This window comes from Lynx rufus, unplaced genomic scaffold (genome assembly GCF_022079265.1).
Source record: "Lynx rufus isolate CCGP_SWC_20201006 ecotype Redwood Valley unplaced genomic scaffold, mLynRuf1.p SCAF_28, whole genome shotgun sequence".
In the NCBI taxonomy this organism is placed as follows: Eukaryota; Metazoa; Chordata; class Mammalia; order Carnivora; family Felidae; genus Lynx; species Lynx rufus.
Genome location: NW_025814843.1, coordinates 587504 through 604386, shown reverse-complemented (window position 1 = coordinate 604386; position 16883 = coordinate 587504). Strand labels below are relative to the sequence as shown.

General features: G+C 46.8%; 1 protein-coding gene across 1 annotated transcript in view; it reads left to right on the top strand.

Annotated features, from left to right (window-relative positions):
* Positions 1-16883, top strand: part of TNFRSF13B (TNF receptor superfamily member 13B) — a 36929-nt gene that overhangs the window by 12506 nt on the left and 7540 nt on the right. The window contains exons 2-3 of the mRNA XM_047089689.1: positions 8377-8514; positions 12267-12512. Of these exons, the coding sequence (XP_046945645.1) occupies positions 8377-8514; positions 12267-12512 (384 nt within the window). The remainder of the gene's footprint in view (positions 1-8376; positions 8515-12266; positions 12513-16883) is intronic.

Genomic DNA, 16883 nt, shown 5'->3' with positions numbered 1-16883 from the left:
CTCTCTCTCTGCCCCTCCCCCGTTCATGCTCTGTCTCTCTCTGTCTCAAAAATAAAATTTAAAAATGTTAAAAAAATTAAAAAAAAGAAGATGTGGTTTATATATACAATGTAATACTACTCGGTGATGAAAAAGAATAAAATCTTGCCATTTGCAACAACATGGATGGAACTAGAGGGGATTATGCTAAGTGAAACAAGTCAATCAGAGAAAGATATATGATTTCACTCTTATGTGAAATTTGAGAAACTCAACAGATGAACATAGGAGAAGGGAAGGAAAAATAAGATAAAAAGAGAGAGGGAGGCAAACCATGAAAGACACTTAAATACAGAGAACAAACTGAGGGCTGCTAGAGGGAAGGTGGGTGGGGGGATAGATGAAATGGGTGATGGGCATTAAGGAAGACACTGGTTGGGATGAGCGCTGGTGTCATATGTAAGAGATGAATCACTAGGTTCTACTCCTGAAGCCAAGACTACACACATGTAAACTAACTTGAATTTAAATGAAAAAAAAAAAAGAAAAAAAAAGAAACATAGGGGTACATGTATCCCTTTGATTAGTGCTTTTTTATTTTTTTGGTAAATACCCTGGTAGTGCAATTCCTGGATTGCAAGGTAGTTCTATGTTTAATTTTTTGAGGAACCTCCATACTGTTTTCCAGAGTGGCTGCACCAGTTTGCATTCCCACCAGCAGAGCAAGAGGGTTCCTTTTTCTCCACATCCTCACCAACATTTACTGTTCCTTGTGTTGTTGATTTTAGTCATTCTGACAGGTGTGAGGTGATATCTCACTGTGGTTTTGATTTGCATTTTCCTGATTATGAGTGATGCTGAGCATCTTTTCATGTCCCACTTTCATTTCTGACTTTAGTAATTTGAATCTCTTCTGTTTTTCTTAGTCAATCTAGCTAAAGATTTGTCAATTTTGTTAATCTATTCCAAGAACTGACTTTTGGTTTTGTTGATTTTCTCTAGTACAATTTCTTTGTTCTCTATTTTATTTATCTCCACTCTAATCTTTATTATTTCCTTACCTCTGCCATCTTTTGGTTTAATTCACGCTTCATTTTCTAGTTCCTCATAGTGTACAGTTAAGTTATGATTTGAGAATTTCTTCTTTTTTAGTGCATATGCATTTACAGTTATAAATTTCCCTCTTAGCGTTACCTTTTCTGTATCCCGTAACTTTTGGTAACTTGCGTTTTCATTTTCACTTATCTCAAGGTATTTTGTAATTTTCCTTGTGATTTCCACTTTGAGACATCAGTTGTTTAAGAATATGTTGTTGAATTTCCACATGTCTGTGAATTTTCCAGTTTTCCTTCTGTCATTGATTTTTAGTTTCATTCTATTTTGATCAGAAAAGATACTTTGAATGATTTCAATTTTTTAAAACCTGTTAACGTTTGGTTTGTGATCCAATATATGGTCTACTGTAGAGAATGTTCCATGTACACTTGAGAAGAATGTGTATACTGCTGTTGCTGAGTGTAGTATTTGTATATGTCTATTATAGATCATTGATTCATAGTGTTGTTCAAGTTCTCTATTTCCTTATTGATCTCTTGCTTGGTTCTTCTATCCATTACGAAAAGCAGGGTATTAACATATGCAAATATTATTGTAGAACTATCTATTTCTCCCTTCAATTCTGTCAATTTTTGTTTCATATATTTTGGGGCTTTGTTGTTAGATGCGTGTATGTTTATAATTGTTATTACCTTCTTGCTGTATCAAACTTTTCATCAATATATTTTGTCCTTATTTGTTTCTTGTAACCTCTTTTGACTTAAGGCCTATTTTGTCTGACAATAATATAACCGCCTCAGCTCCCTTTTGGCTATTATTTGCATGGAATATATTGTTCATTGTTTTTAGTTACAATCTCTTAGTGTCCTTTTATCTAAAGGAAGTCTCTTGTACACAGCATATAGATGGATACTGCTTTCTTTTTTTTTTTTTTTAACATTTATTTATTTTTGGGACAGAGAGAGACAGAGCATGAACGGGGGAGGGGCAGAGAGAGAGGGAGACACAGAATCGGAAACAGGCTCCAGGCTCTGAGCCATCAGCCCAGAGCCTGACGCGGGGCTCGAACTCACGGACCGCGAGATTGTGACCTGGCTGAAGTCGGACGCTCAACCGACTGCGCCACCCAGGTGCCCCAATACTGCTTTCTTTTTTAATCCAATTTGCCAATTTCTGCCTTTTAATAGGGGAATTTAGTCCATTTACTTTGATGTGATGACTGATAAAAAAGGATTTACTTCTGTCGTTTATCTGTTTTCTGTATCTTATGTTTTTTGTTCCTCAATTTCTCCATTACTCCCCTTTTTTGTATGTAGTTGGTTACTTGTAGCGTAACATTTTGATTCACTTTTTCTTCCCTTTTTTAAAAATGTTTATTTATTTATTCAGAGACAGCGAAGTGGGGGTTGGGGGGAGAATCCCAAGCAGGCTCCATGCTGTCAGCAAAGAGCATGACACAGGGCTCGATCTCACAAACCGTGATATCATGACCTGAGCCAAAATCAAGAGTTAGATACTTAACCGCCTGAGTCACCCAGACGCTCCTCCTTTTTTGTACTTTTAAAGGTTATTTCCTTAGTGGTTACCTTGGGGAATATAATTAACATTTTATTTTTTTTTCAACGTTTATTTATTTTGGGGACAGAGAGAGACAGAGCATGAACGGGGGAGGGGCAGAGAGAGAGGGAGACACAGAATCGGAAACAGGCTCCAGGCTCTGAGCCATCAGCCCAGAGCCCGACGCAGGGCTCGAACCCACAGACCGCGAGATCGTGACCTGGCTGAAGTCGGACGCTTAACCGACTGCGCCACCCAGGCGCCCCTAATTAACATTTTAAACTTATAACAACTTAATTTTAATACTAACTTAGTTTTGATAATATACAAACATTTTCTTGCTATATCTCTGTCCCTTCCCATTTACATTGTTATTGTCATAGATTACCTCTTTATGCATTTTATGCCCATTAACATAGGTTTATAATCGTTTTATGCATTGGTACACTAAATCATATAGGAAAAAAAAAAGAGGAGTTACAAACCACACAAAAAGTACAATAATACTTGCTTTTATATTTACCTATGTAGTTACCTTTACCAGTGTCCCTTATCTGTTCTCATGGCTGTGTCTACATCCAAGGTACTTTCATTTCAACACAAAGGACTCCCTTTAGCATTCCTTGTAGGGCAGGTCTAATGAACTGGGAATGAACTCCCTCAGCTTTGAAGGATAGTATTGCTGGATATGTAATTCTTGGTTGGCAATTTTTTTTTCTTTCAGGACTTTATATCATCCCACTGCCTCTTGACCTCTATGGTTTCCAAGGAGAAATTAGCTGTTAATTTTATTGAAGGTTACCTGTATGTGAAAAGTTGTTTCTATGTTGCAACTTTTACAATTCTCACATTTTGATTACAATGTGTCTCAGCATTGGGCTCTTTGAATTTACCTTATTTAGAGTTCATTGAGGCTCTTGAACATATATTTATGTCTTTCCTAAGATTTGAGAAGTTTTCAGCCTTATTTTTTTTTTCCAAATATTATGTCCTTTTCTCTCTCTCTCTCTCTCTCTCTCTTCCTCTCTCTTTCTGGAACTCCTAAAAATTTATGGTGGCATGTTTGATGGGGCCCCACAAGTCCCTCAGGTTCTGTTCACTTTTCCTCATTTTTAAAAATTTCTGCTTCTCAGACTAAGCAATTCAATTGTCCTTTCTTCTGCCTGCTCAAATCTGATCCTTTCTTCTGCCTGCTCAAATCTGTTGTTCAGCCCCTTTAGTGACCTTTATTCATTTCAGTTATTAGATTTTTCAATTCCAGAATTTTTTTGTTTCCATTTTTTTATTTAAAAAATTATAAAAATGTATTTTGAGAGACAGAGACAGAGAGAGAGAGAAAGAGAGAGAGCAAACACAAGCAGGGAATGGTCACAGAGAGAGGGAAAGAGAGAATCCCAAGCAGGTTCTGTGCTGTTGAAGCAGAGCCTGACGTGGGACTTGATCTCATGAACTATGAGATCATGACCTGAGCCAAAATCAAGAGTCAGATGCTTAACCGACTGAGCGACCCAGGTGCCCCTGTTTCCATTTTTAATAGGCTATTTTTAGAGCAGTTTTGGGTTCATAGAAAAATTAAGTGGGAAGTACAGAGAGTCCTCCTATACCTCATTCCCCCAAACATGCACAGCGTCCTATACGATGAACATCCTGCACTAAAGTGGTACATTTGTTACAACGGATGAACCTATGTTAATACATCATTATCACCCAAAGTCCATAAGTTTACACTAGCGTTTATTTTTGGCGTTGTACATTCTACGGGATTTCACCAACGTAGAAGGACATGTATCCACCATGATAGTATCAAACAGAATAATTTCAGTGCTCCCTTCCCCAACCCCTAACAGCCACTAATCTTTCTACTGGTTCCATAGTTTTGCCTTTTCTAGAATGTCAGATAGCTATAATCATGCAGTAGTAGCCTTTTCAGCTTGGCTTCTTTTAGTTAGTAATATGCAGTTAAGATTCCTCCATGTGTTCTCATGGCTTGATAACTCAATTCCTTTTTTAAAAAATTTTAATGTTTATTTTTGAGACAGAGAGAGAGAGAAAGCATAGGGGCAGAGAGACAGAAAGCGAGACATAGAATCTGAAGCGGGCTCCAGGCTCTGCGTTGTCAGCCCAGCGTCCAGTGCAGGGCTTGAACCCACGAGCCATGAGATCATGACCTGAGCTGAAGTTGGACGCTTAACCCACTGAGGCACCCACGTGCCCCAATAACTCATTTCTTTTTAGTGCTGAGTAAATGCCATTGTTTGGATGTACCACAGTTTATTTATCCATTTACTTACTGAAGGAAACCTTGCTTGCTTCCAAGTTTTGGTTCCTGTTGTACAACTTCTATCTCTTTATTCATATTCTCATACTTCATTCATAATTTTTTGATTTCCTTTAGTTCTTTGTCCATGATTTTCTTTAGGCATTGAATATACTTAAGACAGTTGATTTAACATCTTTGACTAATATTTCCAACGTCTGGGCTTCCTCAGGGATAATTTCTGTCAAATTCTTTTTTCTGTAAATGTGCCATGTTTTCTCATTTCTTTGTATGTTTCGTAAGTTTTCTGAGAACTGGATATTTTGAGTACTCTGTTGTAGTAATTCTAATTCTCCCGTTTCTCAGGGATTACTGTATCTTGCTTGTTGATGGCTGGAATCCATGTGTGGCTTTTCCAAACTATTTCTGCAAAGTATGTATTTATTGTGTGTGGTCACTGAAGTTTCTGTTCCTTTGTCTCTGCAGTCAGCCAGTGACCGGACAAAGATTTCCTTAAATGTCTGGCTCCCAAGAGTTGAGGGGAGAAGAGCACTATCTCTTTTAAATTCCCTGGAAGCCACCTCAGCCGTTGGGGGTTGAAACAATGGTCACCAACCTCTGGGCCAGCCCCTCACTGATCAAAAGCAGCAAGCAGCAATCCGAACCTACAACTCCAATGTTTGGAGGACAAGGTCCTCCTCACCCATCGGGGTTCCAGCAAGTTTCACCGGCAACGTGAGCAGCTGCCTGCACGGCGGCACACATGGGGTTGGAGACCAAGGAATGCTAGCCACCACCATGAAATACATTGAGACGCACCAAAATTCCAAACATGTACCAGCTTCTTCCTCCGGTTCTCCCTGGGATAACTTCCAAAACAGTCACCTCAGATGGTTGCTGCCAGCTCAACATCTGTTAGGCGGGAGGGCAGATTGCTGGCGCTTCCACTCTGCCGTCTGCCCTGCCTTCTCACATCCCAGTGTTGATTTGGGATCTCCACTGACTTCCTAACGGAACTCTGTGGGTAGCCTGCTTGTTCTCGAGAAGGTTTTAGCACCTGCTCTTAATCTCTGGTCCTCCTACATTTTATGATGATGGGTCATGGCTTGTGAGAATTTATTGTGCCAGACACCCGACTGGTTCTTTGAATCTGGAAGCTGTATCCTTGAGGTCTGGAACTCCCATTTAATCAACCTCTGGGCTTCCTGAAGTGATTCTACGATCGTCGTATCTTTTCTCTCCCTATTTTCTAGGAAGTTTCTTCAATTACATCTTGCAACCCCTTCTACTGATGTTTATATTCTGGCTATTATATTTTTAATGTCTAATAATTCTCAGTTGTTCTATGCATATTCTTTTTTTTAAATTTTTTTTAACGTTTATTTATTTTTGAGACAGAGAGAGACAAAGCATGAACAGGGGAGGGTCAGAGAGAGGGAGACACAGAATCTGAAACAGGCTCCAGGCTCTGAGCTGTCAGCACAGAGCCCGACGCGGGGCTCGAACTCACGGACCGCGAGATCATGACCCGAGCCGAAGTCGGCCGCTTAGCCGACTGAGCCACCCAGGCGCCCCTGCATATTCTTTTTTAAAGACAGTACTCCATTCTTTTTCATGAATGTAAAAATTCATCTATCTGTCTATCAATATCAGTATCAACTGTTGCTATTGTTGCCTTTAAATTTTCTCCAGTTCCTTGCATTGTCTCTCTTGGCTCCCAGCATGTCCCTTCTGCTTGCTTTGTTTGAGTTCTCTTTCATGTAGGGGTGGCACTCCAATATCGGGTGACCTGTGGCTTTTGGCTCAAACTCAGATTGAGGCAGAAACAGCTGTTGGAAGTTCTGGGTACACGAATGGGGTTGTTAATGCAGAAGCTTTGCTCTCAGAGGGTCAAGCAGCAAACTTGGTCATTTTCTTGAGAGAATCTCCCAGTTAGTGCTTTTCGGTCTTTTCCTCTGGGTCGGTTTTCCCAGAGAAGGGTCTGTTGATTCCCTGCCAGTTGCTGGATGGGGAAGGAGACGTTTTTTAAAAACATGGTCACACTACTCCTTAGGTAGTATTTTGGGGAGTGTGGACCTTAGGGCTGCCCTCAGCTGCGCCTGAGAAGACGCCAAATCTTCTGCTGGGGTTGGTGAGAGGCTGTTACCTGCCTGGAGATGGAATCGGCTGGGGTCAAGCTGTCTTTCTGTACATTTTCAACCAGTCTTTCTTTCATTGTTTTGCCTTCCCATCTCCCGTTGTCAGAGATACTTGGTACCTCCAGTTCCAGAGGCTTCCTGGGGTTCTGTGGCTCAAGTCAGCTTCCTTCTCCCTGCGGGCATCAGAGAAGAGAGACCTTTAACTGAAGCCAGTCACCCCAGTCCACGTGCCTTCCATATTCCAAAATGTCGCTCACATCTGTCTCCTGCTGCAGTAACTTCTTCCTCTCTCTTTCCCTTTGAGGATAAATATCGTTTTGGAGAAGCTAATACCAGGAAATCAGGCAGAAAATTCTAGAAAACGTGGTGCGTTCATAAAATGGGAGACTCGTCAATACAAAGCAAATGACTGAGAGAGCCTCAACAGAGAATGTGTCCCAGATATCGTGCGGAGCCAACAACCAGACACAAAAGTTCAAGGATGGGCAATATCAATGACCTACAGGGATAAAAGTCAGAATAGAAGTCACCGGCGGAAGTGAAGTATTGGTCGGGAGGGGACCCAAGAGAGTCTTCAGGGAGCCAGAAATTTCTAGGCCTTGATGTGTGTTGTGACACAGGTGTATACATATGGAAAAATTCAAGTCATACACCTAAGATCTGTGCAGTGTACACACATCATTTTGTGTCTCATGCCGCAGTAAAAGAAGAGAAGGGGAAGGACATTGACGTTTATTGAATGCTTGCTGTATGCTAGGCACTGGCTGGATCTGCTTTTCTTTTTATTTGCCTAATGAGCACCTAATATGTCCTAGGCATTATCTAGGTTCTGAGGGCCGAGCAGTGAACAAAAAAATTAGAGTTCTTGCCTGCGTGATGCTCACAGCTGATGGGGGAGACACTATCAAACAGTCCCAGTCATAAAAGTGAAGTGAAAACAGTGCCAAGTAGTGCAGAAGAAGGGGAGTGTCCTAATCTGGGAAGAGAGCCGGGCTTTTCTGAGGAAATGAAATTGAAACAGTGACCTAAAGGATCAGGAAAAAATAACCAGCAGAGAGGGAAGAAGGGCATTTTATGCAAAGGGGCAAGCAGGTGAAAAGGCACTGTGGTAGAAAGAGGCACATTAGACAGGACAAAGAACGAGGACGAGAAGGGCACGGCTGGTGCAAGAGCGGCAGCCCCAGAACTGCCATCTCACACATGGGGAAACTGAGGTTTGGGGACTTGAGATGGTTGCCCCAGGTCACCCCGCAAGTGCAGCTGGGGTTGGAAGCTAGCTTTGTCTGGTTCCCCCTCTGCGTGCCGGGACAGAGTAGGAATGTGAGTGGGAGAGGCTGGGTTCTGACCTACGGCAGGGTGCCAGCTACCCTCATGCTCCCTGCCTCTCAGCTCCACAGGGCCTGCGGATGGGGGTGGCCATGGGTCAGTGCCCCGAAGAACAGTACTGGGATCCCCTACTGAACATCTGCCTCTCCTGCAAACTCATCTGCAGCCATCAGATTCCACGCACCTGTGCAGCATTCTGCAGTGAGTTCTGGGGCCTGAGCCCCATGGGCTGGATCACCCCTTCCTTCCCTGCAGAGATCCCCCTGGCCCATTGCACTTGGGTGCCTGACGAGGAGGTGGGGGGAGGAGACGTACACTGTGGCCCCCTTTTACCCCTGGGTCTTTCTGCTCTGGCCACGCTGGCCTCCTTGCCGTTTCTTGAACATGCTGTGTTTCTTCCTGCCTCAGGGCCTTTGCACATGTTGCATCCTCTGCTTAGAATGCCTTTCCCTGTTATTCTTCCCTCAGCTCCCTCCTATTCAACCAACCTTCAGGTCTCAGGCCAAATGTCAGAGGTCTTATCTGATGGCCTATTAAATCCCCCTTTGTCATTTTCTGTTCTGACTTGCTTTTGAAACTTTTTATTACAGGAACTATCACAGAGGATAGCATAATAAATCCCTATCTACCCATCATGAGCTTTATAGATTCTGCCTTTTTATTCCCCAACCATTTTTCTTTTTTTGCTTGTGCATTTTAAAGCAAATCCAAGAGCTCATGTAACTTTACCTGTAAATACGAGATCATGAATCCCCAACACATAAAGGCCTTCAAAATATAACCTTAATATCTCGTCACCCACAGCAATAATTCCTTAGCATCATCTGTACTCAGGCTGTATCCAAGTTTTTCTGATTGTCTTGAAAAAGATATTCCGCTTGCTATTCTCTTATTTTCAATGTTTGTTTATATTTGAAAGAGAGAGAGAGTGTGAGCAGGGGAGGGGCAGAGAGAGAGGGAGACACAGAATCCGAAGCAGGCTCCAGGCTCTGAGCTGTCGGCACAGAGCCCGACGCGGGGCTCGAACCCACCAGCTGTGAGATCGTGACCTGAGCGGAAGTCGGACGCTTAATTGTCTGAGCCACCCAAGTGCCCGTGTTTGTTATTCTTTTTCATAACTTGTTTTTTTTCCTTGATGGAACTTCTCATGATTTGTGTTACGTTCTTTTGTGTGTATTTGTTTCATGTATACCTCAACCATCAGTCCGTGAACTCCTTTTGAGCCTAGCACTGTGACTGAAACATAGTAAGCGATTCATAAATACTGATTGAGTAGAGCTCAGAGAGGCTGAGTTGCTTGCCCAAGGTCACACAGCATAATAATGGAAAAGTTAGGATTTGAACCAGGACTCTCTGACTCCAAAGCCATGACTCTAAACTATTCACGGTTGACTCTTCTATCATTAGGAGGTAGAATATTCATTGTGTCATTTCATGAATATTCATGGAACTCTCTAGCCCCTTGAAAATAGGAAACTGATGTGATCCTTTGAAGGGACTATCATCTGACGGGAGAAATAACTACAATTCAGGGGAGAAAAGTAAAGTACCATAAAACGCTACAGTTGGGAGAGATGCCCCCCGGCTGATGGGTTGGGGGGCAGGGAAGCATTTTTGGAGTAAGTGCACCGGAGATAGATTATTAAGGGTCTGTAGACGCGGCAGTCAGATGCGGGGGGCAGGGCACTCCAGGAAGGACCAGTATGGGCAAAGGCAGGGAGGTAGAAAACACAATAGGAAATATCAAGGTCATAGGGGAAGTTTATGGGGTTGGGCAGTGAGGGTTAGTGCTCTGGGGAGCTCAGGCAGCACCTGCAACAGCCATGCCGGGGGCCCTGAGGAGGGGAGGGGGTCCACACATAAGACCCTGGGAACACCACTGCCCTCATGTCAACTCTGTCTCATCAGTGGCGGAACCAGTGGTCCTATGTGACTTAGTGGGACCCGGGGGCAGAGACAGGGCAGGGGGAGGTCACCGGTCCCATCTGAATCTTCCCTGAGATCCCAGGCCGACCGTCTTCCTGGTCTTTTCCTTTCTTCGGTCAAGGACATAAGAGCTGGTGTGTTTGTGCTGCAAAGAGGCACCAATGAATATTCTACTTAAACCTCCCATTCACCCAAATTTCTTATCACGCATCGGGCACTCTGCCGGGAACTTCAAATCCTCATAGCGATTCTAAGATGTCAATATTATTATTACCTCTGTCCTGGAAGTGAGGAAACTGAGGCATGGAGAGGCTAAGACCCCACAACCTTCAAAGGTAGGGCTAGGGATGCTCTTAAACCTGTCTGACCTTGAAGTCTGTGTTCTTACCCTCTATCTGGCACTGCCTCTGGAATGTGCCCTTAAAGATCTGTGTGAGTCCCATTTTCACATAAATAGAATCTTATTTTAAGACAAGGGAAACTTGCCCTGTGAAAGTATAGATTGCTGTTATGCACTCAAAATTGCTCTCTGAGGTGCGCCTGGGTGGCTCAGTAGGTTAAGCATCCGACTTCAGCTCAGGTCATGATCTCATGGTTTGTGAGTTCGAGTCCCGCATCGGGATCTCTGCTGACAGCTCAGAGCCTGCCGCAGATCCTCTGTCCCCCCACCCATCTCTTCTCTCTCTCTCTCTCTCTCAAAAATAAACATCTTTTAAAAATTCCTCTCTTACAGCAAGTGTGATTAAGCTGTAGTTTGCGTGGCCTCTGCTCCTTGGCACTGACCCCTGTTTAAGCTCTTCGAATTCTCACTCATTACGACAAAAGAAACACTATTAATTTGAGCTTTTCCCTCTCCCTTCCAGCCCCCTCCCTCAACTTGCCAAGGTGGTTTCTGGCCTCTTCCTCCAATCCTTATGTTAATATGAAAGGTTACACATTTATGAAGTTGGGAAAATGCAAGTACACGACTTATGTGATGATGTAACAACCCAGGCTTCAATTTTAAAAGATAACTAGAAAATTCTTATGTTTACAAGCTAAGAAATGCACTTTTTAAGTTGTTGTGGGTTTTTTTTAAGTTTTATTTATTTACTTTGAGGACAAGAAAGAGCCGGTGCATGTGTGCACAAGTAGGGGAGGGGCAGAGAGAGAGAGAGAGAATCCCAAGCAGGCTCAGCACTGTCAGCATGGAGGCCATGGTGGGGCTTGAACTCATGAACTGTGAGATCATGTCGGATGCTTAACCGACTGAGCCACCCAGGTGCCCCAGGAAAGGCACTTTTAAATAATCTATAGGTCAAAGAAGAAGTAATAATGAAAAGTAAAAATAGGGTAAAGTAAATATAGGAAAAATACTACGGATCAAAAGTATATATTGTAGCTAAGACAGTATTTATTGGACAATGTATAGCCTTCCACTCACGTATTGGAAAAGGCCTTGCATCACTCTGGAATTTCTTCCGGGGAATTGCATTGTGATTTTTATGTTTAATGTTTATTTATATTTTTAATTTTTTTAATGTTTATTTATTTTTCAGAGACAGAGAGACAGAGTGTGAGTGGGGGAGGGGCAGAGAGAGAGGGAGACCCAGAATCCAAAGCAGGCTCCAGGCTCCAAGCTGTCAGCACAGAGCCTGACGTGGGGCTCGAACTCACAAACCGCAAGATCGTGACCCGAGCTGAAGTTGGACGTTTAACCAACTGAGCTGCTCAGGCATCCCAATGTTTATTTATTTTTGAGACAGAGAGAGAGAGAGACAGAGTGTGAGAGGGGCAGAGAGAGAGGGAGACACAGAATCGGAAGCAGGTTCCAGGCTCCGAGCTGTCAGCTGTCAGCACAGAGCCCGACGCGGGGCTCGAACCCACAAACCGTGAGATCATGACCTGAGCCGAGGTAGGACGCTCAACCGACTGAGCCACCCAGGCGCCCTGTGATTTTTTTTTAAACTGTGAAGCCCTTGGAGGCCAGATTCACGGGTCCCGCAGGTCCCTGTCTCCCAGTAGCACCGCTCGTTTCTGTCCCCCAGAGTCACTCAGCTGCCACAAGGAGCAAGGCAGGTACTACGACCAGCTCCTGAGGGACTGCATCAGCTGCACCTCCATCTGCGGACGTCACCCCAAGCAATGCACGTACTTCTGTGAGAACAAGCTCAGGAGCCACGCGAACCTCCCGCCAGAGCTCAGGAGACAGCGGGCCGGGGAAGCTGAAACCAGGCCACACGACTTGGGGAGGTACCAGGGAACAGAGCACAGAGGCTCCGAGCCAGTTCCAGGTAAGCCCCCTGAGGCCGGCCTGCACGGCCAGAGGGGTCAGAGCAGGAAGCAGGGCCCGTGCCAAGCCTCCACAAGGAGGGTCTGCAAAGCAGGAAGCGCAGAGTCAGGGCAAATGGCCAGAAGGCAGGGGAGGGTCATCACAGGATAGAAAAAAATTTAGGCAGAAGATCTAGAAGTCTGTGGGCCAGAAGGAAGCGGCGGGGGGGGGGGGGAGGAAAGACCTGGTCATTGAGAGTCTTATAACGGAGGCTAAATGAGTTCTTAAAACATGGGCAGCAGCTAACGAGCAGAGCTGACCTTGTGAGCAAGGTCTCTGATTCCAGTTAGACACAATGGGCACTTCCTAAGAATGAGAGGGACCGAGATATCACAACACAACTTATGCTGGGGGTTGGCCACTTGGGATATGGTGAGAAGGGTCCCTTGAACCGGACATCTACCGCGTGCCAAGCATCAAAAGTGTTTAATGATCCTCCCAGAAAACACCTCTTGGCTTACCCACCCTGCTGGTGGTGTTGGAAAGAATGGGAGGGGGGTGCCACGTGGATCGATAAACACTTGAGATAGTTACGCTGCTCTTGGACTGTCAGGGGAGAGACAATAGTCCTGAAGGCCCCTGGGGCCCCGATTGGTTTCTTTTCTGTGCTGTGACTTTCCTCACAATGACATCATTTCTGTGATGCCAGAGCTTAGTGCCAAGACACCAAAGGACAGGTGTCGTGCACCCTGATAATGGAGGTTGCCCAGCTCCATGTTCTACTCGGTTAGACTGTTGTCTTTTACTCTTTTCTGTTCTCCTGTCAGTGAGCTGTTGCTGTGTAACAAGCAGTCCCAAAACTCAGTGCCTTATTATTCTTCTGTATCTGGATTTTGGCTGGGGTCAGCTGTGTTCAGCTGGCTCAGCTAGACGTGGGTCTGCTCCATGGATCTCTCTTCCTATTCCTGGGGCCAGCAGGCTGGCAAGGCGTGTCCTTCTCGTGATGACGGCAGGAGTGCAAGAGGTAGAAATACACCAGGCTTCCAGCTGCCTAGGCTGGGGACACGCATTGTATCATCACTGCTACCTTCTATCACTCAAGTTGCAAAGCCGGTCAGATTCAGGGATGGGGAAAGAGATGCCACCTTTTGGTGGGAGGAGAGACCAAGACTTTGCAGCCACGGTGAGGTTGTGGCTGATTTTAATCTAGCACAGCATCCTTCTCATGAGAACTGCAGATCCGCATGCAGAGGACGTGGATACAGAGGGAGCGATGTACGGGGCCATGAAGTGGGGCTGGGGGGGCACCCCCGTTCCTCCGGTGTCTGTCTGTGACCTGTGTGTCTGGCCTGCCGTTGGCGGTGTATTTGGATTCTTCCAGCCAGACCCAGAACTTTCCCACCTCTGATGCACTAGAGTCCCCTTCAGATCAATCCCACCCGTTTTACGGATCAAGAAATGGAGTCTCAGAGTTTAGGGTTACTTGCTGCGAGTTGTGCGATGAGTTCATGAGCAAAGCTGAGCTGAGATCGAGGCCAAGCCTGGGGGTCCCAAAGCGTATCCCCTCTGCTGGAGCCAAACTCCCAGAGCGGCATGCACGGGGTTATCACTTCCTGAGGGTAACCCGTTGTCCGTGGGACACGATTAGCTATTCCTGTCTGTGATGACCCATCGCAAGCCCCATCCCTACAGGGCACCGGGTAGAATCTGGGAGCCTCAACTGGGCTCCAGGAATAGATCCCCCAGGATGTGTGGACGGGGGTGTGTAAGGACATGGTGGGGGGCGAGTCATACCTGACCCTGCAGCATTAGCGGCCCCATGCATGCCACAGCCAGGGGACACCACTCGCCCTCCCAGGGACTCAGGGAGTTAAAGACCGTCTTGTGCCCTGCCCCAGGCCCGAGTCTCTCCAGAGGCCTGGGGTTTAGGTCCCTTCTGCTCTGTCCTCTGACACCTGGGTGTGCTGGTGGGGCAGGAGCTGGGCTTGGCATGGATTGTAAACCCGGGAGGACCAGGTGTGGACCTGTTCGAGGGCGTGGACTACAGCATGTCACGTGACCAAGCTTGCCTCTGGCTGCGGCCAGTGGCGGAGCTGATGTGATCCCGTCCCCTGTGGGCTCCACAAATCCGGCCACCCACCCCACTCACTCCCACCCCCGCCAGGCCCCACCTCAACCCTACTCGGGGTCTCTCACGGGTCCCTCCCAGGTTGTCATTCCTTCATGCGACATGAGGTGTCCCGAGCACGACAAATCCTGTCCCCGGCCCCACAGAAGTCACAATCTGACGGGAGAGTCAGACATAGACAAGACTCACGCAAATGGTAAATTAATCGCGGTGCGTGGTGGCAACGTAACCCGGCCAGGGGTGCGATGGGGGGCAAGGCAGCCTTCTCTGGGGGGAGGGGGCTTGGGGCAGACTGGAGTGATGGGGGGTGGGGCTGCGGAGCCAGACCCTGGTTCCATCCTTCGCTGTGTGACCGTGAGCAAGTTCCTTCACCTCTCTGAGCCTTGGTTCTGTGAGAATGGGGTCACACACCTTCGTGGGGCTGTTGTGCAGAGTACAGGAGAATGCTCACTGGGGTCAGTGAGTGCCCGCCGTGCGTACATAACCGCTCGTTTAAAAAGAAAAGGTGGGCTTAAGAGACAAGGTGGAGGAAGTCTGCTCCAGGCAGGGGGAACAGCACGTGCAAGTGTTGTGAGGAGTAAAGTGGCTGTGACACGAGGGGCTGAGAGGAGCTTTGGGCCAGAGGGGGAGCCCGAAGAGGGCCGGAGGGCTGAAGCCGGGACAGCAGAGCACGCTAGGGGGCGGACAGGGCCCGGAGAGGGATCAGGGCCCATGACAGAGGGCCCTATCTGCCAGGCTGGGGAGACTGACGTGTTCCTGGGGGCAGGGAAGTCGTGGGAGAGGTGGGGACTGGATGGCGGGGAGCCTTGAAGGGTAGACGCTGGCAAAGGCAGCAGGGGCCATGAGAGCCTCTTTCTAGCAACAACGAAGGCCACAGATGACAAGGACTTGGATGGTCCTTGAGAGGCGGCACATTGGCACGGGATCGGTGGGACGGAAGGGCCCTCACGTCTGAGTGGCCGTGGAGGCCTAGAGCACAGCGGGGCCACTCAGCCTCTGGGATGACCGGGCACCAGGGGACCCCTTCTGGGAATAACTTAAAAGTGCATCAAACAGGGGCATCTGGGTGCCTCAGTCGGTTAAGCATCTGACTCTTGATTTCAGCTCACTCAGGTCATGATCTCCCAGTTCACGAGATCGAGCCCCACATCAGACTCTGCACTGACAGCATGGAGCCTACTTGAGATTCTCTATCTCTGCCCCTTCCCTACTCATGCGCAAGCTCTCTCTCTCTCTCTCTCTCTCCCTCTCTGCCCCTCCCCTACTCATGTGCACACTCGCTCTCTGTCTCTCTCTCAAAATAAAAAAAAATAAACATTTTTTAAAAAGTGTAGGGGCACCTGAGAGGATTAGTCAGTTAAGCCCCCAATTTCAGCTCAAGTCATGATCTCACAGTTTGTGGGTTTGAGCCCCGCGTCGGGCTCTGTGCTGACAGCTCAGAGCCTGGAGCCTATTTTAGATTCTGTGTCTCCCTCTCTCTCTGCCCCTCTCCTGCTTGCTCTCTCTCTCTCTCTCTCTCTCAAAAATAAAAATTTTAAAAAAGTGCATCAAACAAAGCACATAGGGCTACAAAGAAACCAATGACGTTGAGATACTGTCAATATAGTATCTCAAAATATTAAATCAAATTAAACATTAAATCAGAGTATTACCAAAGTATGGCACAAATTGCAACCTCAGAATGAATCTGCGTGCTTCTCTATCAATGCATTAAATGGCGAGACGGGGCGGTGGGCTGGATGACGACAGGTGATTTCAAACTGCTAGGAAGCAGACAACATCGCAGGCTGCCCGGACCCACTGAGGCAGGATACGGAGACACCTGGGGCTCTGCTGTTGACAAAGCCACAGTCCGCTGCTTGTGCAACTCGGGGCCAGGCTCTACAGAGGGTGGAAGCGAAAACCAAATCTCAGTTGGCCATCAGTGAAATAAAAGATGCATCTTTCTTATCCGAGCCTGCAGAGCCCCCAGGCCCCATCCCTGGGTCCCCTGGTCCCCACGTTAGGAGCTCTGGGAGCAGGGCTCCCAGCGAGCCTGCCGGCCGCTGGATTCCAGCCCATGCTCTGGGTGAGCCAGGGAAGCTTCTGGACGGCTTGCGCCTGACTGTCCCCACCTGTAGTGATCATGACAGCACACAGGGCTCTCGTGAGGCCTGACTGCCTCTGAGACTTGGGGGCACGGGGCCGCGCCAGGCACTTCAGGGACGTCGTTGGGTGGGACGAGCAGAATGTGGGTCCTTTCCCGGGATGGCGATGTCAGCGTCC